Source organism: Cryptomeria japonica, chromosome 7 (genome assembly GCF_030272615.1).
Source record: "Cryptomeria japonica chromosome 7, Sugi_1.0, whole genome shotgun sequence".
In the NCBI taxonomy this organism is placed as follows: Eukaryota; Viridiplantae; Streptophyta; class Pinopsida; order Cupressales; family Cupressaceae; genus Cryptomeria; species Cryptomeria japonica.
The window spans coordinates 558,415,798-558,440,700 of NC_081411.1; the positions used below are offsets into that span (position 1 = coordinate 558,415,798).

At 34.7% G+C, this 24,903-nt stretch overlaps 1 protein-coding gene across 1 annotated transcript; it reads right to left on the reverse strand.

The window, feature by feature from the left end:
- Window positions 1-14,256: 14,256 nt before the first annotated feature.
- Window positions 14,257-21,724, reverse strand: LOC131031142 (uncharacterized). The gene is made up of 4 exons (XM_057962182.2): window positions 20,459-21,724; window positions 19,003-19,224; window positions 18,730-18,821; window positions 14,257-15,698 (listed from the first exon to the last, which is right to left on the reverse strand). Exons 1-4 carry the CDS (start codon window positions 21,554-21,556, stop codon window positions 14,696-14,698), a joined length of 2,415 nt encoding a protein of 804 aa, XP_057818165.2. The 5' UTR covers window positions 21,557-21,724; the 3' UTR covers window positions 14,257-14,695.
- Window positions 21,725-24,903: the final 3,179 nt, after the last annotated feature.

Sequence of the window (24,903 nt, forward strand, 5' to 3'; positions counted from 1 at the left end):
GTTAGACTGGATCATTCAGAAGAAAAAATTATTGGAGATAAAAATGTTGGTGTACAAACAAGAAGGAAAATGAGAGAAAACTCCTGTCTGATTTCAATTATAGAGCCTAAAACAGTAAGAGAGGCATTAAAGGATGATGATTGGATTAATTCTATGAATGAGGAATTGGATCAGATAGAGAAGAACAACACATGATCACTTGTTCCCAGACCAGAAGACAAGAATGTGATTGGCACTAAATGGGTCTTTAGAAACAAGTTGAATTAAGAAGGCAAGGTTGTAAGGAATAAAACAAGGTTGGTATGCAAAGGCTATGTGTAAGAAGAAGGAGAATATTATGGAGAAATCTTTGCACCGATGGAAAGATTGGAAGGAGTAAGAATGTTACTTGCTTATGTTGCATTTAAAGGCTTTAAGGTCTACCAGATGGATGTTAAATATGCTTTTCTTAATGGTATCCTTGAGGAAGAAGTGTACATAGAACAATCGGATGGATTTGCTTTGTCTAAGGATAAAGATATGGTTTGCAAGTTACATAAGGCACTGTATGGATGTACCAAGAGCATGGTTTGAAAGATTGCATGCACACATGATCAAGATAGGATTCTAGTGAGAAAGTAACATATATCTTAAGACTAATGGAGTCAAAATGTTGATAGCTAAAGTATTTGTAGATGATATAATTTTTTGAGGTTATGATGATTTATGTATGGCTTTTGCTAAGGAGATGAAGAAATAATTTGAGATTTCTCTTATTGGTGAGATTAAGTTTTTCATTGGGTCGCAGGTCCAGCAATTGGGTGGTGGAATATTTATTTGTCAGAGTAAGTATGTAAAGGAAGTGTTGAAAGCATTAGGCATGGAGGATTGTAAACCGGTTGGTACTCCAATGGTGACAGGTTGTAAACTGTCTAAACATGATGATTCACCCTCTGTTGATGAAAAAGAATACAGGTCCATGATTGGTAAGTTGCATTATGTTGTTCACAGTAGGCCTGATATTGCACATGTTGTTGGTTTGGATTCTAGATTTTAGAAGGATCCCAAGGAGACTCACTTGGTATCGGTGAAAAGGATATTCTGGTACTTGAAAGGCACAATAGATTATGGCCTATGGTATCCTTATAAAAATTATTTTTCTTTGAAAGTGTTTACTAATGCAGCTTAGGCAGTCAATGTTGATGACCAGAAAAGCACTACCGGTGGAGCTTTTCTTCTTGGAGGTAGATTGGTTGCTTGGAAAAGTAAAAAGCAAACATGTGTATCACAGTCAATAGCAGAGGTAGAGTATGTTGCAGCATCAATTAATTGCACACAAACAAATTGGATGAGACATGTGTTAGAAGGTTTTAAACTTGATATGTCTGAACCGGTAACTATTTATTGTGACAATACAGTGCAAATAATATTTCAAAAAATCTTGTGTTACATGCAAGGACAAAGCACATAGAATTGAAATATCACTTTCTAAGGGAGAGAGTGCAGGAAAAACAAGTCAGAATGGAGTATGTGACAAGCAAAGAGCAGCTAGCAGACATTTTCACAAAACCATTGCCGAAGACTACCTTTGAGTACCACATAGGTAAATTAGGGGTCAGACCCCTACACAAGTAAAACTAGGATGCAGGAGATGCATCAATCCAGTATGCTTATTGAAAAAATTTCACTACGGATTGATGAAATGATGGCTACTCCACAAGGGGAGCAACTTAGATTAGAGATGTTGAAGACAACAACAACAGAATTGATGATTGCCGATGCATATGCACCTTTGGCATTATTTTCAAAGGGGGAGAAGAAATATAGTAGCCTAAGGAGGAGAAGATGTGTAATAGAAAAGGGGAGAAGAAAAGAAGAAGAGAAGAGGTAGAAGAGTGAAGTGTAGCAGAGAAGTTCAAGAACTAAGCAGCGTAATTTTAGTTGAATTTGTCGGTGTTTATGTTGGTGTTCCCATCAATGCCAAAGGGGGAGAATGTTGGCATGATTGGCATAATTGATGCAGATGAAAAATGATGACTGAATCGGTAAAGGATTGTTTGTGATGACATTGTGATTGAGATTGCATGATTGGATTACTTTGATCAGTTATTTGTTTTGTCATTGATGGCAAGTGATGTTTACTATGTTGTATTTTATTATCTAAGTTTGTTTGGTCTACCAGAAAGAGCTTACCAGTAAAGAAACAGGAAATTGGGAATTAGGACCTTAACCGGTAAATGAGGAAATGTTTTTATTAGATCTGGCGATTGGTGATGATTGAAGTGTTGCAGTTTGGATTGTGAGTTTGTATCATTTTAATATGTATCTGGATAGAACCGCATCATGTTTTTGGTTATCCAAAATCATGTTTATGATTTCTGTTGTATTTTTGCTAGGGTTTAAGAAGGGTTTAAGGATCGGTAAAGAATTCTCTTAACCGTTAATGATTTTTGGTTTGGCGGTGAACTACATCAAGTTCAAATGTTGGAGGTGACGTGGCACAAACCACGTGAAGTATTTGAATGATGTTTTGGCATGTTTGATGATGGAATTTCTTGGGAAATAGTGAAGTGCTTAGAGGAGTGTTCTAAGGGTTTGACTTTGTATCAGATTGAGATGCAGTGATCATTCAACGGTTGTAATTGATTTGTAATTGATTGTAATAGTCCATATGATGATCACTGATGATCTGTAATGAGTTGTAAAGATTTGTGATGATATATGTTGTAAGTCTTAGGGTTTTCTAACCAACTAAGTTGTAAAGGTTATTTATGTCGGTATAGTTGATGTTTGTTGTGTTGGTGGTTTTTTAGAAGAGTGTGAAGTCGAACCAGAGTATGAGATATGCTAGAGTGTAGCAGATTTGGAGAAAGAATTGGATCTGATCAAGTAAGCAGTTAAGTGTTATACCTAGATCATTCATTGTTGTTATCCCAACAGTTACAGCAGCAAAATCCCTTAACCAGGTAGGTCCTAATAGGCCTTATATTGTAAATACCTTAACTGGGTAGCTCAACATCTGAGTGTTAAATCCTCTTGCGAGGTTGATCCTAATAGGTCAAAGCTCCTAACAGGGCTCATCATCTAAATCCCTTAACGGGTGACTCCTAACAGGATCTGCTCCTAACAAGGCATCTTTGTAATCTTCTAATCGGGCTAGGCTCCTAACAAGGCGCATTCCGAAAGGGTGCACAATTTTTGTGGGTACCAATTCCCATCGTGGTTTTTCCCTATTTGGGTTTCCACGTGAAAAACATGGTGTTCATATGGTGAATGTTTTTATGTGTTGTTATGTTTTACTTTCAGTTTATGGATGTTGATGAACACTTAATGAGCAGTTTTGATAAATTGATTTAACAGTTGGTTATCAGTGATTATCGGTAATGGTAAAGAGTTTATTACTGGTTTATGATTGATTTGGTTAAGTTTAATAAGTTCAAGTTTTAATTTTGAAATTATTTTAAATTTTGATTCACCCCCCCTCTCAGTATTAATCAGATCCTCTAAGATTAATAGACATCTTTATGCCTCTCCTTAGAGATGTGGTTCTTATGGTTGGGGATAGGCCATGGACTCAATCGTTGGATTATTAGGGTCTCTATGTTGTTGTAAATGCTTCTTAACTAGTCACTTAGCTACGGAAAGATGTATATGTTGATCATTTAATTGTTGGTGCTTCTGATTCTGGTGACTCTTCACATGTTGATGATGACTCCTCCTAGAATGAGGTTGTGCCTCTTACTATTTTTGCGGCCTTTGTTTCCCCCATGGATCCTACTCTTATTGGTGTGGCCTCCTCTAGCCTTGTAGTTTTTACTCTTGTTGCTCTTGTTTTGCAACAACAGTATGCTCCTATTCTACAATAGCAATTTGATCCAGCTGCTAACAAACACTCTAAGGGTATTTCCCACCTTGATCCTACTTGTAATGGTGTTCCTAATAATAGTATTTCCTGGAATATTGTTTGTCGTAGGTGAAAAGATAATTCCCACCCCCCCCCCCCCAAAAAAAAAAACTCTTCTGAGTCAATTTGTGGGTGATTCTTCCCCCTCTTGAGTTGGGATCCTATATTTCTACTAATGTATTGTTGAAGGTTTGTTTGGCCTTTTTTTGTTAACGAATGTCTCTCAACCTATTGTTAATGGTCTATATGACCCGAGTTTGTATAGGGTCAACACCCTTGTTTTGTTGTCTTTTATTTGATGCTACCTACGAGTTATTTGTATTCAAGGTCAGCACCCTTTTTTTTTTTCTTTTAATATCAAAATAATTCGCATGAAAAATCATCCTATGGCCTCTTTCTCTAGCTAAAAGATTTTGTTAAGACAATTTCTATATTTAACTGCCACCAAGTTGATGAAATTCAAGATATATTGATAGATAAATAGATAAATGTAAGACCATAATAAAAGGTAGCAAATAGGTTCACTTTATGTCCCTCTCACTTTCAAGAAAATCTTCAACATTATAACATTATATATCAATAGAATCTTCAAATTAGACTTCCTTTAATGTAGCACTTAAAAAGGATACATAGAATGATTTCAAAAGTTCTTGAAAATAGCAATACATTAAATCAAATATCAGCATATCCAAGATACATCCTGTAATGGTGAAAAAGGGGTGATGAGGAGATCAAGTGGAAAACTTTACCCTCCTCAAGAAAGGAGTGAAAGTTTCACAAAGGATCCTCTTCAACCTCTTTCACACATTACATTTAAACGAGGGGGGTTGAATTCACTAGATCCAATATCAATGGTGAGAGATTGAATGCTAAGTGAATTGACAATGAATTTGGAAATTAAAGTAACCCCTCTTTTAGAATGGATAAGATAAATTAAGTGAATTGAGACTAAGTGTAAAGATGGTAAAGAAATGATTATAACTTGAGATAGAAATGCGGGATGAATCTATGCACCTGGAATTAGCAGTAAAATGTCGAGACGAAGCTCCCCTATAAATCTAAGCGAAAGTTGTCGAGACCGAGTTGAAAGTGTACTTGGTCCTGCGAAAAATTTGCGTGTCGAAAAGGGTTTTCCGTCTCTGAGAATGAAGCCTAAATCTGCAAATATAGTTGTGCACTTGCAACCTACACAAAGAAAAGAGAGGAAATGTTGTTGGGATTGGGGGTTTTCCTTTAGGTCAAACCCCAGTTTTGGAATTAACCAAATGATGAAAAAGTACTTGCAAGTAAATGAAAGTAAATGACTGAAGTATAATTCACCTCAAGAGAGGATGCAATTGAAATGTTGATAGAGTTGTTTGTGAAGTTGAATGCTTTGAATGTTGATACGGATCTCCTCTTCAATGGTTGAATCCTTGAATTGAATGCAACACCTAGCCTTGAAAGGAGACTTGAGATGCTCAATGGATGCTTGAATGCTTGATTTCTCTTCTTTAACTTATTGAATTATGCAAATGAGAGGGGAAAACGTATCTTATATACTCGTTAATTAGGGTTATTTGACTGATTTTTCTGTCTTAGGCCGACATAGAAAACCTTTTCCCGCTTCACAATTGACAAGCCCAATGTATGATTAATGCAAAGGGGCCCCAAAATAGGGCAAGGACAGGGGTGCCACACCCCTGTCCTGCCCTAATTCAAGACAGGAAGTGAGAGCAAGCAGTGCAAGATGCAAGGAAATGCATGTTTCGGGAGGTGCGAGCATGTCTCGAGTCTCCAGTCAGGCTTAGGGATTTGTTTCGCCAATGTGAAGACCCAAATGCGGTCGAAAATTACCGAGTCGCAATTTTATGACGCTACACATCCTAATAAGAATTAAACATAATTATAAATTAACATATTGAAAGTAATGACTAGATTATTGTTAACAAGCACTCCTTGATTTTTTTATTATTTCATAAGATTTAACTCAAAGAAAAAGTGTTGAATTTATTACTCCAAAGTACACAATCTTAATATCTGTAACATTAATTAGTTTTATTAATTATTAATATTTTATTATATTTATTTTAAAATTTATCAATGTCTATGACAATTCTCAAATTTTATCAATTAATCAATATGTTATAATATTTATTTGATATTTGTAAATACATGGGATTTTCTAATGATTCACTAGTTATCAACATTTCATATATATTTCAATACCTAGACTATTAAAAGATGCCAAATATTCAATAATAGTCTAAAGAACACCATACATCGTTCATATCAACTTAACTAATACCCTTGGGATGTCATATAATTCTTTCAACATGTGTATTGATAAAATAAAATTGCAAGTCTCTTTCAAATATAAGAAAAAAAAATCCAAGATATGAAAAGGTATGCCTTAAGATATAAGGTGTAATGACTACAATAAATGGAGGGTAGAAATAAAGATATGAAAGGCTAAGAACCATATCATATTTTCTAAATTTCAAACCTTTAAAAGCTTGTCTATATAATTGAATTGGGTCAATGTCTCCTTTACGGTATATATCATATTTTTTTCTAAAGTAAATTTGGTTGTTTTTCAATTAAATCTTTTATTGCAGTTTGACATCATGTATTCAAATCATTTTGATATCATGATCGATCATAAATTTTTGTCATTGAATCATGGAAGAGTATGCATACAATGAAATATCATTCAACAAGCATTATTATCCGCTAGCATTTTAAGTTCTACAAAATCCCATATTTTAGGTTAGCCAAGGCATTGCTCTAGTTCTTGGAAGAGTATGCATACAATGAAATATCATTCAACAAGCATTATTATCCACTGGCATTTTAAATTGTGCAAACTCCCATATTTTAGGTTATCCAAGGCATTGTTCTAGTTCTTGGTGAGCTATTTTTCTCAATGGAATTCTTTGAAGATCTCGACATTGTGTTTCAAGTTAGCTAGAGTGGTGAGGTCATTCCTTCAAAAATGAAAAGTGGCAAAGGATCACACTACATTAAAGTATGTGATACAATTAATCCTAGATTCTCTATGGTGGGCAACTTGATAGATATGAAGTTATTGCTAAATCCTTGGCTAGGGAGGTTCGATACATAGATTAATTCCAAGGTTACAAATAAATTAGTCATTTATGATTAATACATACCTTTCTCACCCAAGAGATATTAATCATTAAGGATTTGATCTTAAGAACTATTTTATATAGTTTAAACTTTTGTGATTTGCTAGGTTAAATCATCTAAATGGGCAACATCTTAGTGGCTAAACTAATATATTATTATGATCTATAGAAATATATCTAGATATTTTCTTACCTTAGAATGTAAAAGATTTAGAGGAAAAATCTTGGAGGGGAAATCATTAAGATAGTTCTACTAACTACTAACTTGATTGATAATAAAGGTAACGGTTTATCTCAATTAGCAAGAATATAATATTTTGGGAGTTTTGTTAATTAAAAAGGGAGTAGATTGGCAAGTTGTAGTTATTGTTGTGATGATCATTAAAATGAACAATTAGAGAATTTAGAGTATTTAATACTTATTAAACTTATAATTAAATAAAAAGATTTAGAAACTAATTGTAAGATCCTTATAAAAAAGGTCAAAAACACTTAGATTGTTGCGGTTGCATTGCTGGTATGATTACCTATTAACAAATGATTTATTACTTGAAGGATGGATAAACAATAAATATTGTTTTAACAATTCTATTAAATCTAGTATAATGTTATGAAGGTTCTAAATTTTGATTATGGAACATTTATAAGATAGACTTATATGCAAACATTACTATCATTTAGAAGTTAGACATGACATCTATAGGAGATGAGTATAAGCTTTTACCTTATTTCTTGTTATGATATCTAGTAGGTGTGGAAGGAAATTGGTAAACACTCATGTTTCATGGGTGAATTTTAAGCGTAGGATATCATTGATCAAGTTATGACTATAATGATATAGTTAAGAAGGTTATATTGAATTCTAAATCCTCGTCTATAATTTTGTTATCATACTATTTAATTAAGATTTAAATCCTTCTATTTAGTGTCATTGAACCATCTTGGATATGAATTAGAGTACCTTGTGTTACTATTATATTTTAATTATATTTGAAATCTTATTATATTTTATTTCTACAAATGAAAACTTAATGTCTTATTTAAAGATATTTGATGTAATTTAGATCATTCTTTTCTAGTATTATTTGAGGCAATGTCATTGAATAAATTATATATTATCTTCAATGTTGGGAAGATTGAAAGAGAGCCATATTTGTTGGAATTTATTATGGCAAGAAGCTATGAAGTTTTACACTTTTATATTTAAGAAAGGTTTGGATGTTAATTCTTAGTACTAAATCTTAATAGTAGTAAAAATAAAGTTATCATTGTGTCACAATACTTATGCATGCATAATTCAATGTGTGTTGAAATTTAGATTATGGACATGGGCTATATTTACAAGTCATTGTGATTGAGGCTTGTGTCATATATCTCACAATAATTTATATGTGCTTTGCCTAATATTGCTATGCAATACATTTCGCTCATATCTATAACCATGTATATGGAAAAGAGATACATGAGGAATTTTTTTGTATTAGGTATTGATTCTTATATGACCATTAACCTAGATATTATCATTTGGATCATAGAATGAAAGATAAAATTCTTAAATTATTTGGTATATCCTAGGAAATATTTAGAAAAGGAAATAAGTCCAACTTAAAGGAAAATTAAGCCAATAACCTATATTATAATTATTGTCCTCTTCTAAATACTATTTGGGATATTAGTTGTTAAGAATAAATTGTATCACAAGGGTTATTATTTACAATTGACATAAGCTGGAAAACTGTGTACTATAAGGGTGTTTATTTTTTATAAATTTATTATTCTTATCTATATGGCAATGAAGAGAGAGATACATATTGAAAAAATTCCAAAATAAAACTTTTTTTGGGTAAAAAGATATATTAATAGTAATAGAATTTAAGAAAAAAGGTAAAATCAAAATATTTGATATTTTATTCTCTTAATACTTTTCTTTGCGATTGAATGCAATATTTCTTATTAATGTGTGGTTTAATGCAATATGTGATCCTCATGTTATAAGTAAATTTATAAGGTTTTACATTTATATCAATCAACTAACTTTTCATAGTGCTAGAGTTCCATATCCTTGCATATTCCATCTATTATTGTGATCTAGTTTTCAAGGAGGAGAAATTGTTGATAAAATCAATCTTTTGGTTTGTTATCCTTTGAATGAGAGAAAAGTGTTGAGTTGTAATTAACTTGAAGTATATTAATGATGGCAAACTTACTTCTCATATATAAATGGTCAAGAGTTTATTTTAAGCTAATTGGTTAACTTTTGTATTTAACTAAATTAAGGTTTTAAAAATGAATAAAGATCTAGTTTTGAGAATGTTAAAATGAGATACCCTTGCAAGAGAAATCTCTAAAATAAATTATCAAGGTATTAATCAATAACTACTTATGTTTGAATTACTCGTAAACATTTGTTGAGACAATTTTTGAATTATCCTCCTACTTATAATGGAAGGGTTTCATTTTAAAAACCTATTTTTAGAGCAGACTTGGAAATGATAGCTCACTCATTACTATACTTTTAATAAGATTTTTTTTAAAGAATCATAAGAAATTCATATTCTTATAATAATCCCACACAACCTCCTCAATAAAGATTATCATATTATCTTCATTTTTACTATTGTCACATCATTATAGCTTTGTTATATGCAGTTGACTTAAATATTATTGAATTAAATATTAGAGATAACAAATCTATATATTTATCATCGAGATTGACTAAATTATAGGATCAATTTCAAAACAAGAATGTATTGTCTAATATAATCAAAATAGTTGTTATTAAAATTGTATTTATTTAAAGCCTAAACATATTATATAAAAAAATCCATCTTACTTTATAAGTACAAATTACCTAGCAATAGGTATTACATTTTTAGAACAATATATAATCATTGAAAAACAATAAATTTACATCAAAAGTATATTAATGATTAATAAGTTATGATATTTATTATTCTTATACCAAAGATAAAATTTATTTGATTATTGTGTTACTAACTATGTTGGTGATCCTATATATTGGAAATCTACCTTAGACTATGTAATCAAAATAAACGGTGTAGTTGTTATCCTATAGATGTATAATACTTATGTAAGATACTTTTTATGGATTTAATCCAAAAGCTAAATGCAAAAGTAGCTCTATGAGAATCAATGTAGCTTAAATAATTACTGAAAACTTTTCATTTGGATGCCAATAAAAGTACTTATTTGCTATAATATGATAACTATATCAAAGACTCTTATTTTTAGCAAAAAGATAAGAGAATATTGAGGATCATGAGTACTTAATTCAAGTGAATGTTTTCCAACATAAAAATTCTCTTATTTTCTATTAGTCTCATTATCAAATGGAAGATATTCTACAATCCAAAAAAAAGCGATATGGAATCATATCAAACATATATCAAACCTTTGTGCAGTACCCAAATGTTTGGCCTTAGAGTGGTGTCACTGAAATGAATTATGCATGTTAATGACACCTCCTATAGGCTAAATCTTTTATGTAAGACCTAACAATTATAACAAAACCTGTAGACAATATATATATAAGTTCTTTGGGCATATTGTAAAATCTTCTCTTTATAATTTCTACATATATAAAAGTAAAATAACGAACTTGGGGGAGGTTAGTTTGAGTAGTCTTGTGCTCCAATAAAAACGTTATAAGATCTCAAAAGCATTATTTTTTTTGACAAAAGGATTATGAAATATGACAATATGAATTTCATGTGTTTCAAAATACATAATCTTGATTTTTGCATATATGTGTATTCCTATTTATCAATATCAAAGAAGGCTTATGTTACTAGAGTACTTCATTTTTTTCTTTTATCGAAATTGACAAGTGATATTCCTTTACTAGCATTAAAAGAGAGTGTTAAAACATAATGTTATTAGGAGTCATATTCTTGTAACATTTTAAAATATTCTAATATAAGATTATAAAATTTATACATATTATATTATATACCATTTAAATAATCTCTAGTTTTATATATGATACTTTTGAATAGATGTGACAAATTCCCCTTCAAGTATTTTGTCACCCCTTCTATATTTTGAGGAGGTTATCTCTCAATAAAAGTATAAGGGGATTTGGAAAAAGGTAATGAATTATATCTCTTTGTATAAGAGATATTATTTGTCAAGTGGAAGTGAAGAGAAGTGGTATCCCCAAAGTTAGTCTATGTTTTATCAGACCATTATGTAAGTGTTGCAATTTTTACTACTGACATATTGACCCGTCAAAATAAGCATGTTGCAAGGATGTGCAAGATTCTCAAAATTAGACAAACTAATTAATTTTGACTCTAGAAATTAAGCCCTATGATTCATTTTACCTTCTTCTATGTTGTCCTAACTAAAACCTATAAAAACAATAGAATAAAATTTGAATGCAAAATTACAAATTCTTTAGCAAAATTTAGCATGAATTGAGGAATAAGAGGGCATACTATTTCTTGATAATTTAGAGAACGACAAGTCTTCCTCTTATTTCCACCTACAAAATTTAATAAAAGGGTATACCATTTCTAAGGAGTATATAGAAATGCATATTCTTCTTTCTATACCACCTACAAAAACTAACTAATGGAATATTTTCCTAAAATCTAGCAAGTTTCTAATTGAAAGGTTAGACATGAAAATTTATCATCAAAGGGATTTAGAAAACTACTTGTTTTGCCTCATGCCATCATTTGAGAATAATATATAACTAACAAAAGTAATATATTCATAGAAAAATATAAAAATCAAATAAAAATTTAAAAAATTAATTTTTTTGCCTCATGTTACCACTTACAAAAAACTATAAAACTAACAAAGAAAAAAAATTATAAAATACACATCTCCTATGCTACATAGGCTAAAGTTTGCACCCCCCATAGTGTATTTACAAGGTGGGGCCTGTAAATACACTATGGGGGTGCAAATTTTCACCCCCATAGCCATTTCGAAAGTTCAAAGGATTGTCTCGCATGACCATGCACAAACAAACAACAAGATCAGTTAACTTTCATGGCATGGAAAGGGCGATATAAGAAAAATTAATGTCCAAAACAATTTATTTTCATTTATAAGCTTGAGAGGATAAAGCCCTGAGCTTTCATCAATGGTTTTCGCCAAATTTGCAGTGTTTAGAGAGCTTGTGAGATGGTGGATGAAGAAGACGACGCTCCTATCATCAAAATGGAAATTTGTTTAAATTTTAGTTTGAGTGATGGATTTTAGTGAAATTACTATTAAATTGATTGTTGAGGAGTGCAGATTAGATGGGCATAGCTTAAACTTTGAATTTTATATGTTTTTTCTACCCTTTAAGATAGCTACGATTTAGGGGTGGGGGCAAAACCACTAGATTGCATTGAAATTGTGATTGTGATCTATTGTAGTGTTTATGAGGCTATTGAATCGAAAGAGTCCTACAAAGGCCATAGTGATCATAATATTTTCAATGGCGGATTCGCAATTGCAACTGATGATCATGAAATAGCCACTTGCTAAAATGTACAATTTCATCTATATGGAAAATGATTAGTTTTTTTATTATAACTTGAAATTTTTAATATTGTGATTAATCAAGTCCTTTTGGACTTTCATAAGGAGAGTACATTTGTTAGAGTAGAGCTTAAGAGCAAGATTGACTCCTAAACATTTCAGATTTCTTAATACACGTAGACAAAGAAGTACTAGATAGAGCAAGACTAATAGAGGTCATCTAAAATGCAATCATCTAATGATTCACCATGTACTATGTGACATCCTAACCTATTGAGATGGAGACCAGAACATCTTTTAATTTCTCCAACTATAGGGTGCCTATCACAAGAAAGAGATTGACACTAGATTGGCCCCAAATATTGTTGAGAGCAGCTATTTAGAGGGTAGGGGATGAAAACTAAAGGGAGAGGTGGGAGATCTGCCTCAACACCATAGAGTTAAAAAATTTAACAATTTTGAAAGGCTACCATGGGGATCACTACTGCCAAGCTAACAATGATAAGGTATATGAAAGATTTTTATAAAATAATAGTACAAATTGCATATTCATAAGATTGTCTCATGTTTTGGACCCACAACAATTAGATTGTTTGCATTAATTAGGGTGCAAATTGGCTGACATATTTTGTATGGAAGTTAACAAAATGGCATTATTCTCATTTATCCTCATAATCACTAATCCCCTATTCTAGATGTATTTCTAAATGTAGTCATTTACTACACTAGTTCAAGCTCGCAAGTTTGTGATTGGCCCAATTTATTTTTACACCAGCAAATCTCAATCCTAAACTTAACTTCAAATTTCTTAAATTGGACCCATGCTTCCCTGCCTTACTAGCCATTTTCTTGACTAAATTTCAAATTGCATGCTTGAATGGTTTATTTAAAGAGTAATTCTAATTCACTCATACCATTTAAAATAGAGAACATTTAACACACATGCATTGGAAAGTCCAATTTTATTGTGACATCAACATTTGCATCAACATCCTAGAAACATATTTACATGATTATCTATTGTCTTCAATCTTTGTTCATCATTATTGACACCATGATGGTTAAACATCTCTTTATTTTTATTTTGAATGACGTACTTATTTATTAAATTGGACTTTCAATTACTCTTCTAACATGTATTAAACCAAACACTTGAACCAAGAGTTATCCAATAACTAAGTGCACCACCCTTAAAAGTTGAGCTTCCTACAATTCCTTACAGGTAAGAAACAAGCCCACATACATAAGCAATGGCGATGATTGTCTACAACTGGGTACACGATCACTTAAACAGGGAAATGTCCCATAACTGGGTACACCTTTTATAAAATATGAAACGTGTACTCAGATTTACCATTCAATTAACCAACCTCTTCCTTCCAAAATCCTCTCCATACTACCTTGGATTCGATTCCAAACTCTGATCTAGATTTTAAAAAACACCCTAAACATAAATGTAAATATAAGCAATAAACAGAAACACATTCATTAAAATTTTGAGCATATACATATATTCAAGATTTAGAACACGCCTAAGTTTCTTGTAATAAATTGTGAAGTAGCTTTCAAACTAGGTGAATGTTATCTGAACCATTTAAGATTCAGCATACCAATACCATAGCTGCCTTGAAAAAAAAAGGGCAAGAGGGAACAAACTGCATGCATAGCCATTAAGCATACCAGATTTTAGCATCAAAATGCAAAGTCGCCGGTCACACAACCACAACTAACCATGCATACAAACAGTAAAACTTAATAGGCTTTTTATATAATCAGACTTACAGGAAAAAAATTCAGCCAGTTCAATTTTTCTGGAAAGGAAGCATGAATAAAGAACACAGGTTTACCAAATAAGTGTCAATTATGGCTACAAAAGTTACAGACGTGAACATCCTAGACAGAGTTCAGGCACCTGGATCATTTTTCGCATTAATTGCGAGCAGTTTAAAATAGAACAACGAGAGCTTGTAAAACAATTCAAAGACATTTATTCTCAACTTGTGATAATCACAGCTTGCCAAGAATTGAGATCAAAAGGAGTGACCAGTAAGCAACAAGAAGAAACAAGCGCCTTGGGCCATTATCCTCTTCCATTCTAATCAGAAAGAATTTCCAAGCAAGTAAACATTGACAAGAATCAAGCCAGGAAACATCAAAGAGAAAATTACAATCACAGAAACCCACTTCAGGAACAACTGGCCTGGTTATCAAGAGCAGAAGCAGCAGATTCAACATGCTGAAGCAGGAAACCATATATTTTCCTCTTCAAACAATCTACCTTTTCTACTAGCTTAATATCAGGTATATCGTCCTTCTTATGTGCAATCCAATCTAACCAGTCATTAACCTTTTTGAGTTGAGACAGCATTGCTGCAATTTGGCTGCTATCTAGCTGCAAGGGACTTTTAGAAGTTGGGGCAACTATATGATATTCATTTTCTTCAACTACATGAAAGCCAGCATCTAGTGCATCCTCTATAAATTTCAAAAACCAGTTCTGTAATTCCAATTGCAGATACTTTGCTAGGTCCATTATTTCATTCACTCCGTTCTCTTTGACCCATTCAATGCCAGTACCCTTTAAAGATGGTTCTAGAACTCTATCTGGGGATTTTACAGTATTGGTCTTTCCAGCTATACCAAGAGTCTGGTGTTTCATTGCATTGGCATTCAAAGGAGAAGCTGATTTGATGTCAACCCTCTCAGATACACTACGCCTTCTTTCATTGTTAGTCTGATGTACATTTGACGATGCAAGCCTGCCCTGAAGATTGTTATCAGATGATGCAAGAGGCGATCTTCTGGAAGACAAAGATGCATGCATAGAGCCCTGAATTTTGGTGTCCTCTTGTTTGCTTTGACCATCTGCACTTAAAGCTTCTTTATTTGGTACGCTATCAAAACTATAATTAAGGTTGCTGAAAAGGGATATTGATGCCAAATCAGTTGCTAATGCAGCACCAATCCATTGAACAGCACTCTTCGCTTTCTCTGTTGAAATATCAAGAGGTTTATCAGTCACTCCATCTGAACTTAGAGAATCTCTAGCTTTGCCTGCAGTACCACTTGCAGCAAGGGCTTCAGCAACAGATGTTGATTGTATAAGCATCTGATGTATCTCAAAGAACCGATCAATTGAAGGATGGGGATTGCCCGTATTTGCAGAAGAACATAGCGCAGAGAACATACTGCAGAACCAAAAATACATGTCAGCAAACAGCTGTAAATAACATCTGGAAATCATGTTCTTTACTCCTCCCTATTGCTTTTGAAGACACTCGCAGATTAGAGAAGACCTATCTGATAAACATCAAATATGCTGGACAAATAAAATATGCAAGGCAAAGTGGTACAGAAACAAGCTAAAAACATCTTTTAAATACAAAAACAGTAGATATTTCACATAAAACTGGAAATAGCTATGCTCTTGCAACCATCTTCAAGAGGGAAAAAGGGGAAATTTTTTCCTAAAAAATGACATGCACAAAAATAGTGTCAATTTGTGTTGAATATTTTTTACTTTACAAAGGTTAGATTCCAAGGGAATGTCTAGACTCTAATTTTTCAAGAACTATTTTACTGTTAATCATTTACAAATATTTTATATATATGAGCATAAACATGAGATTGATATTAATTCTTTTCGAGCAAACACACTAGAAACTACTTTTGGAAGATCAAGAGTCCACTGAAATCCACTTATTCATAAACCACCACCTCCACATTAGAAGTCAACTATAGAAGACCAAGAGCCACAACTTAGAAACCAACTATAGAAGACAGCCTCCACATCGAAAATTCAATGCTTTAACCAATTAAACTCGACCCCTTGAACCATTCTTCAAACACCATCAATAGCTGCAAACTGCAAATACAGTTGTGCAAAATTTTTAGAAGAGATTTGCTCCTTTGAACATTCTTTGTCTTCAAGAGATCCTTCTTCAATACATACAAACGAATTGAAGTATGAAACCTCCATAGAAATCTTTTACCAAAAAGGATAGTTGATTATCAACAAACTCCTTACCTTTTTTGTCCTTTTCCATTTTCATTCATGTTTCTGCATTACCTTTACATGAATAGATACCACCCCACCTTATTCACTGGTTCCACGTTGAACCCGGAAAAATCAAATGAACAATTACAACTATTTTTCAATATGTTGATATTTTGAGTTGCCATGAAAAAAAAAAGAGTCTACACCTGGTCTAGATCTAGACTCACAACAAGGTTGTACCAATCATCAATCAAAGACAAATATGACAAGTTCAAATAATTGAATTTCAAAACACTCCACCTCTACCATTTACTTCTTCCTATAAGTTCCATTAGCCTCTAAAGCTACATCAATGTTGGATTTTTTCCACAGCTTTAGTCTATTTCAATATTACAAGAATTACATCTTAACCTATGACAATAAAATTTAAATTCAAAATTCAATAGTTCAAGAAATCGCAACATCACAATCCAATTGATTAGAGATATGCCATTCACCACACAATAATTGGCAATGTTCGAGTTCCCCCAAAACTTTCAACGTTCTATTTCAGCATTACCAAAGCTCTATATCACCCTTCAGTAATCAATTTATATGTTATAGTATATTTGTGAATTTTTTCTATGTTACCAATTTGTCTACTTGGGCAAGTTTAGTTCAAACCGATCTAGATTTTGGGCCAATTCAATTATGGGGATGCCTAGAGTCTCATCAAATGGGGCCAAATCATCTCAAACAAACCCAAGCAAATCAAAACAAAATCTAAGCAATTTTGTGTATTTTTCTCTCGATTTTCTACAACATTGTAGTAGTGTCTCAACCGACAATGCAGCATGCAATATTTCTCACTTTCATTCATGTTCTTCATCCACATAAACAAATAAATTAGCCTATTCTTCCAAACTCAATCAATACAAGCTATCCTTTGCGACTGCCTCATCAAAGTTTCTATTGGTGCTCAAAATGGAGTTTTGGTGGTGGTTTTATTATTGTTAACACTACCATTATTTTAATAATATAATTGTCAAGAGCTTTTAAGGCTCGTCCTTTATAACAGCTGGAGTACATAAACTATTAAATGTGGTTGCATTAATCACTAAAAATAGTTATTACAATTTTGAAAATTTTGAAGTATATTTCCAAATTATTACTTCTTAAACGTTAGTAAAATCAATACATGTTTTTTTTAACCTTTTTTAAGTGGGTTATGGAACTTAATATCACATTCACTAAAGTGGCTCAAATCTCAAAAATGTTTGATAAGAAATTTGAACCACATTAAGTAATTACTACTTCTTAAACGTTAGTAAAACCAGTACATGTTTTTTTTAACCTTTTTTAAGTGGGTTATGGAACTTAATATCACATTCACTAAAGTGGCTCAAATCTCAAAACATGTGAGATGCAGATTCATTCCAGAGAGCTTGGAGTTCATGCACATTGTCCTCTACAATATGTTTGATAAGAAATTTGAACCACATTAGGTAATTACTAATTTCTTTAAATATTGGATTTCATAGAAACTAATGAAAAATTATGATTGTTTTTAAGTGTTGGTTATTATATATCTATTATGTAACTATCTAAATTTAAGTTTGGCTTTTAGGTTGAAAATATATATATATTTATGATTTTTATATATTGTTGTACAAACAAACCCAATCTCCAAAAAAAAAACTTGCCATACCCGTATACCAAACCCTCGTCCCTGAGCCCGAATCAGTAACTTAGAATTTTTTTACAGTTTATATTAACAACAGCATTACAATTACTTACAGTACCTAATGAGATTGCTGGATGAAAAGTTGTTTACAGATAAGTGAGCAAAGAACAAAGAACCTACTTATTTTTATTAGCCTGTGAGACTACCAAAAACATAGTTTACAACTGTTCCCAAAAAAACATTTCGGCAGAAAAAAACCTGCACCACAGCCTACCATATAGCTTTGGTATAAACTAGGTCAAGGTATCATGGCCTTCGAGACAAACAGCAATATATTAATTATGTTGTTGAAATAAATTTTAAAAGTCTAGCCAGATATATATTGTACTTTCTTATTTGAACTGCAATACATACGTGCATCAAGATCTTGAAGAATGAAAATATCATCTCCTCTTATCTCCAAATGAGTCATCCGCGCAAAGAATCATTACAGATCTTTTCAAAAACCAACAGCATATTAAAATGCACTGAAGGATAGACAAAGTAAAAATTGCATTACCTCAACCCTCTGATGACAGCTTCAGCAGCAGAGGCCTCCTGCAGAGCTTCAGCTGCAACTATGGAAACCATGTTCCGCCTTTTTAGAACCTCCTGATACAGCACAACACTAAATTTTAGGTAAGAGTGTCTGGAAAAGAACTCTAATTGTGAAATGGGGTAATGCTGAACAGAGACACATCTAGGTGTAAAAGCATCTGTGAAATATTCGAATACCAATCAAGACTGAGAATTCAAAATGTTGTACAAATAATGCATAGATATGGAATCCCACCTGTCCCAGTTCCGCTAGGTTGGAAGAAACTGAGTCCCAAGCAACAGTTCCATCCGTCCATTTCTTATCATGAAAAGTTACATTACATTGTGGTTTGTCAATTGAAGATGACAAATGCTTAGTTGGTGATGAACAACTGCTTCTAATTGTCTCCTTTATGGTTGTATCTTCTTGCTTTAATGGCATGCTTTTAGCGTCACTTAACCTCCGAGAAAGGGCCACCTATAGTTTGCAATCGTATGCTATCAGTGACATCATTACCAATGATTGCTATCCAAACAATACAAACTGTCAAGAATAACATTGTTGATATAATATTCCTTTGGCATTTGTTCACACCTTTTACAGTTGCAATTAGACAAGGTAAAAAAAAAATAGATAGTGGTTTTCCAAATTTGTTAACGGTCCTTTATGTAACATATTACAGATATTTGGGAAATGCCCAAACCACTTGCATTCAACTGTACCTACAGAATGAAGCAGAAGACAATTTTAAAACTTTTGAGATGGACCTGTATCTAAGACAGAGGAATGAATGTGGATACTCTCATGAGTTTATCACTTCCATGTTTGGAAAAGCTAGGAAAGATATAACAGATATGCAACATGGTAAATCAGCTCTACTATGTGTCAAGTAGGAATTTAGAACCACGTCCAACATATTTAACGCTTACTGGAAAAGATAGAACGGTTATAGCACATAGCAACTAGAACCACGTCCAGTATATGTGAGGCTTGCAAGGAAACATAAAACAGTTATGCAATGTGGTGAATCATATCTACTATGTGGTAAGAAGGAAATTGGATCCACAGCCAAGATATTTAAGTCTTTTCTTCATCATATTAAGCTAGTTGCATTGAGAAGTGGTAAGAAGGAATAGATGCTAGTTTTCACAAATTCTGTTGTCACACTCCATCTATGACGCAGACATGTCCATGAAGATATATCCATAGCTCCGCATTACAGTTGTATAACCATATTCATATATAATTTTACATATGTTGAAATCATGACCACAATATTGAAGGGATTCATTCACCACCTAAAACTCATTTTGTGCCCGAGGTAATGTATGGCAAGCAGAACTTCAGCATTCATTTTTGTGCTGTCAATGTAGAATATTTGTTTTGTTCTTTTTTTGGATCTGATGAGGCTTACAGCTCAAACGCTAGTCCATGCTTAATAAGATGCCACCACTTTGGACTTGTTAGAGAATAATTCCAACAGAGATAAAGACTAAGGCCAGAGGCAAATGAGCCTGATATCACAGGGCTTGCCTTTGAATGGCAGAAAGCACGATACTCATCTTCAGGAGTGCCCAGAGAGGTAATCAGGTCAAAAACTATAAAAAGAAACTATAGCCTCTAGCTGTAAATTGCCATGGATCTTCCTATCGATGCATAAAGCAATAAAGCAAATAATGGCAATGGTAATGCATCAACGAGGCAATATTACCTGCGTGCGCAAAGCAGCCTTAAGGTCAATTTTGTTCTTGAGGCCACCCCTTTCTTTTGTGTCTTTCACTTCCACACTGGAATCTTCCCAGCTCTTGGGCAAAGTCTTCACAGCCACAGCCACATCAGCAGCCTTTGCACCACTGACCAAAGTCTTCTTCCGCCCATGTTCTCTGACATTTGGAGACACCCTTCTTCCAGGAGACAAAGAAGCCCTCCTGCCAATTGGAGAGCCCTGAAATCCCCTCCTCCCGGGGGACGGCTGAGGAGCTTTCCTCGCCATGTTGGGCGAAGGTTGCCGATACCTAGAAGGAACAAAATACGCGCCTTCCCTCGCAGTAGGAGCCTTATTCTCCTCCTGAGTAGCAGCCCTCACAAGGCTGGATACGACACACTTGGACGGAACCGGGGACGAAGTCCTAGAATTAGACCTAGTTGCAGGGGACCCATCTCTAACCCCCCTAGCATTGTGTTTCCCCGATTTCCCTGCAGAGGCAGACCTTTTCTCAATCTTGCTCCCCTCCACTTTAGCGGGCAAATTCTCCGAAGGACCCAATACCGTCCTGGGATTAGGGTTAGGATGCTTCAATCCAAGCTTGTCAAATCCCTCGGAAACCCTAAAAGGCTTATCTTGGTTGTCTGCAGAAGACCTAAAAGCAGGCCCTGTCGGTGCTGTTCCGTCCATGGAAGCGGACTGAATGACAAAGCCGTTGGGCAGAGAAGGCAGAGCCCTGGCAATAAGATCCTCTGGAGTTCCAATGCAGGGGTGCCTACCAGGAAGAGGCCTGACGCCCAAGACGCGGGGCACAGGGGTCGCCGACTGCAATCGATCAACGTAAACAAACTGGCCAAGCTGGAGCTTGTCTGAAAAAATGAGATCGTTGTCCTCGTCAGAGAGGCAGACGTAGGTGGAGTGGGAAGAATCGGAGAGCTTCACGAAAAAACCCTTGTTCGGCCACAGTTCGTTTCCGTTCCCGCTCAGAGCCGGCACAATGCTTAAAACCTGCAATAACACAGATCGGTGCTCTCCTGCAACCTTCACGTCTGAGTTCATGCACTGCAGAAGCTTCAGCAGAATCCCTGGAGTCAAACACGCCATCAAATTTGATCAATCGTATTGCTGCATTGGGATGGAACCCACCTCTTATTTAATCGAATATATTTTCAAATTTTCAAACGCGCTTCTGCTGGTTCAAAAGTTTCTTAGGAAATAGCCGTTTGAGAGAGCTTTCAAATTCCACTCTTCCCGCCGGTCACCGGGCCATTCGGTTTGAACGAGCTATCCAAATTGATTAATTTGTTTTATAATAACCTTTTTTTCCGGGCAAAGGTAGGAGCCCCACCAAAATCCAAATTCAAAAATTCAAAGGGACATTCGAGGAAGGAGACCATGCACTTAAAGAGAAAAAAAGTTAATAATTAATCAATTCTTGTTTTATAGTATATTACTTTTTGGATCTAGGGCTTTCTACATGTGCATCTTAATTTCACACTTTTCCATTTTTTATTTGGATATTTCAAATTTCTCTCAATTTTTTATAGCGGTTGACTTGTCAAATCCCTTGCTTAAAAAAATCATTTTCAAGTCCACATAGTGAAATATGATGCCACATTAGCATGCATTTTTGTGAAGGTGTCTCAAATAGTCCCAAATTGTGATAAGACCAATAGGTGTGCACTAAGTCGTGTTTACTTGTGCACTGATGTGGCATTACATGATTAGTTACTTTTTAAATTTCAGAAGTACTTTTTTTGTGGATAAGCATTGACATGACATTTTTAGGGCACCACTATTGGTCCCATTTTGTCCAACTACCATAGCATGTATTGGTCCCCTATCACTTATTGATCTCTCTCCCCTAATGCCCTAGTAGTTGTAAGAGTCAATCTGACAAACATGTCTTAGTGGTAATATGGAATGGCTTACCTTTTATGTTATCATATCATTATTCTTTTTTTATATTATTAATACTTTTCTTTTATGGAGGATTTTATCGACAAAGTTGTTTTAGCTACTTGATGCGAGAGCATGAGTCTTAGGCTAAACTATTCAACTGAGAAAGAGCCAAGGACTAAGGGGTATCCATTCCGCCAAATTCACCTAAGGCACGATCCTAGCCTCATCCCTTCTGATGTTGGAACCTTGCACTCAACAAGACTTGATCCCTTTATGGGTTTTTAAGAACCTTTCAACTTCACCAATAGACTAGGGGTCCATTTACAAATTTTTAATAGTTGTTGTAGATAATACTATGCAACACATAATTAGTTCAGTAATAAATCATAACACATGATTCCTTGTTGCTTATACGCATGTTTTGTCATAGTTTTATATTTTTCTTTTCTTGTATTGATTTGTCATATGCATTATTTCGAATTTATCATAGAAAGTAACCACATTGTGTAGCCATAACATCATTGCTCTATCTTTGTCAATAACTTCAATTGTCCTTATTTTTTAATTTGGATGATGCCTTAAGAACCCAACCTACCATGATTTTCCTAGTAGACAATCCTTGAAAGGAGTTGGTCTTGTTTGGCAAATGTATGAATTTATACCTGTTACCAATTTTTTGCACATGCTAAATTTGGTGGCCTAATGAGGCCTTGCTTTCATTTATATTGAAAAGTGCCAAGCAAATCAACAAATATCAGGTCAAATCATCAGCAAGAAATCAGATATGCACTATTTTTTTTTAACTTGTTTGCTTCATGTGTAGATTCAGGAAAAGTAAAATGCAACATTTGGGTTAAAATGTGGCTCCCACGAGGGTTGAGCCCAGCATGTTGATGGAGATGGGTGTTATAAAGATAAATAGATCACGGAGATATTCATGCTCCATTGCACTTTCAAGAATGGTGTGGCTATTAAAACCTTCAGGCAAATTCATTTGGCAAGTGTATCGCCAAATCCCCTGTGTGGCTGATGGAAGGTAAAAGAAACTTCAAAAACAAATACAATCGACCTGTGTAAGCCATTTTTTACCTGGGCGCCAAGTTGGGTTTACAAAAGAAATGAACTTTCAAGGGAAAGCGTTTATCCCACATTGGCAGCGCGGAGGAAATTCATCACATTTAAAGGCAAAGCCGCATATATCCTTGGTGTCAAAGCTTAAGGGCTTTTGACAAGGAGCGGCTTAGTATTGGTGGGTCCCCCACGTGTGTGTGCATCTCAAGGCACCTGAATTTTGCAGCAGAAGGGCAAATTAACCAGCGAGCAAGTCGGGCAGATTGGACAATGATCGTAGATGATCCAACGGTGGTCGCTATACCGCAACAAAAAGGTGCGCGACAGTTATTCCTTGCGATATGGTGACAAAGCACGTGCGGAAAAGGGGGTGCCACGTGGCGGAGCAGAGGGTATAAGATCAAGGAAGATCAGACGATGATGCGCAGACAAACCAGAGAGTGACCTATCGAACAGACCTTAGCATCGATGGATCTCTAAAAGGATTCACCAAAAGCATCAATTCCATCGACACAAACCAAAGAGTGACCTATCGAACAAACCTTGGCATTGATGGATCTCTAAAAGGATTCACCGAAAGCATCAGTTCCATCGACACAAACCAGAGAGTGACCTATCGAACAGACCTTGGCATCAATGGTTCTCTAAAAGGATTCACCAAAAGCATCGGTTCCATCAACATAAGGTACATCAAAAAATTAGAACCGGTCGCGTCGATAAAATAAAAGGTATCGATGAAACTAAGGTATCAATGAGACATGTGAGCAGTTCGCCGAAGGAGGAAGTTTGGCCAAAAGAATAATATCGAACGAACCAAGGCGGGCCCAAGTCTAGTGGCAGGTCCAAGTGGCGAGACAGACGGATCTCATGAGCGAACCAGTAGCTGATACGTAGTGACACCGTGGCATAAGAGAGAGCCGCTCAAAGAGGCTAAAGGTCGAGCTGATCAGGGAAGATCAACGGTGATCAAGAAAGATCTATCGGTTGTCGCTATGTCGCGATGGGAAGATGATCGCCGAATACTCACTACGACTTGGCGACAAAGCACGTGCGGAAAAGGGTGAGTGCCCAGGTGAGATAAGGGTCGCGCAAGTCTGAGAATATCCAACAGTCGTCGCTATACCGCGAGATGAAGATGCTTGATAGTTATTCCCCACGACATAGCGACTAGCGAGGTGGCAGTTGAGGTAGCGTTCAAGTGGGCTCAAAACGAATAAGGATGTGCCACACGGCAGAGCGTAGAAGAAGAACCAAGATGAGCCCAGGAAGAGGTGGGTCCAGTCTAAAGTGTTGAGGTGTTTAGGTGGAGCCCAGGTGGTGGCCACAGACAAGTCAGATTGTAACATGTGGCAAGGGTCTACAGAAGAGTGACTCAAAAGTGGGCCCGTTTTGAAGGTTAAAGTGGTTAAAAAGCAAACAGGTTCTTGAAGATCTAGCGGTTGTCACTATACTGCAATGAAAAGGTGCCTGAATGTTAA

Coding starts and splice junctions, on each gene's coding strand:
- LOC131031142 (XM_057962182.2), bottom strand. CDS start 21,556: ATGGCGTGTTTGACTCCAGGGATTCTGCTGAAGCTTCTGCAGTGCATG. Junction 18,822..19,002: donor ACCTAGCGGAACTGGGACAG/GTGGGATTCCAT, acceptor GTGCTGTATCAG/GAGGTTCTAAAAAGGCGGAA. Junction 15,699..18,729: donor GCTGTCATCAGAGGGTTGAG/GTAATGCAATTT, acceptor TTGGTTCTGCAG/TATGTTCTCTGCGCTATGTT.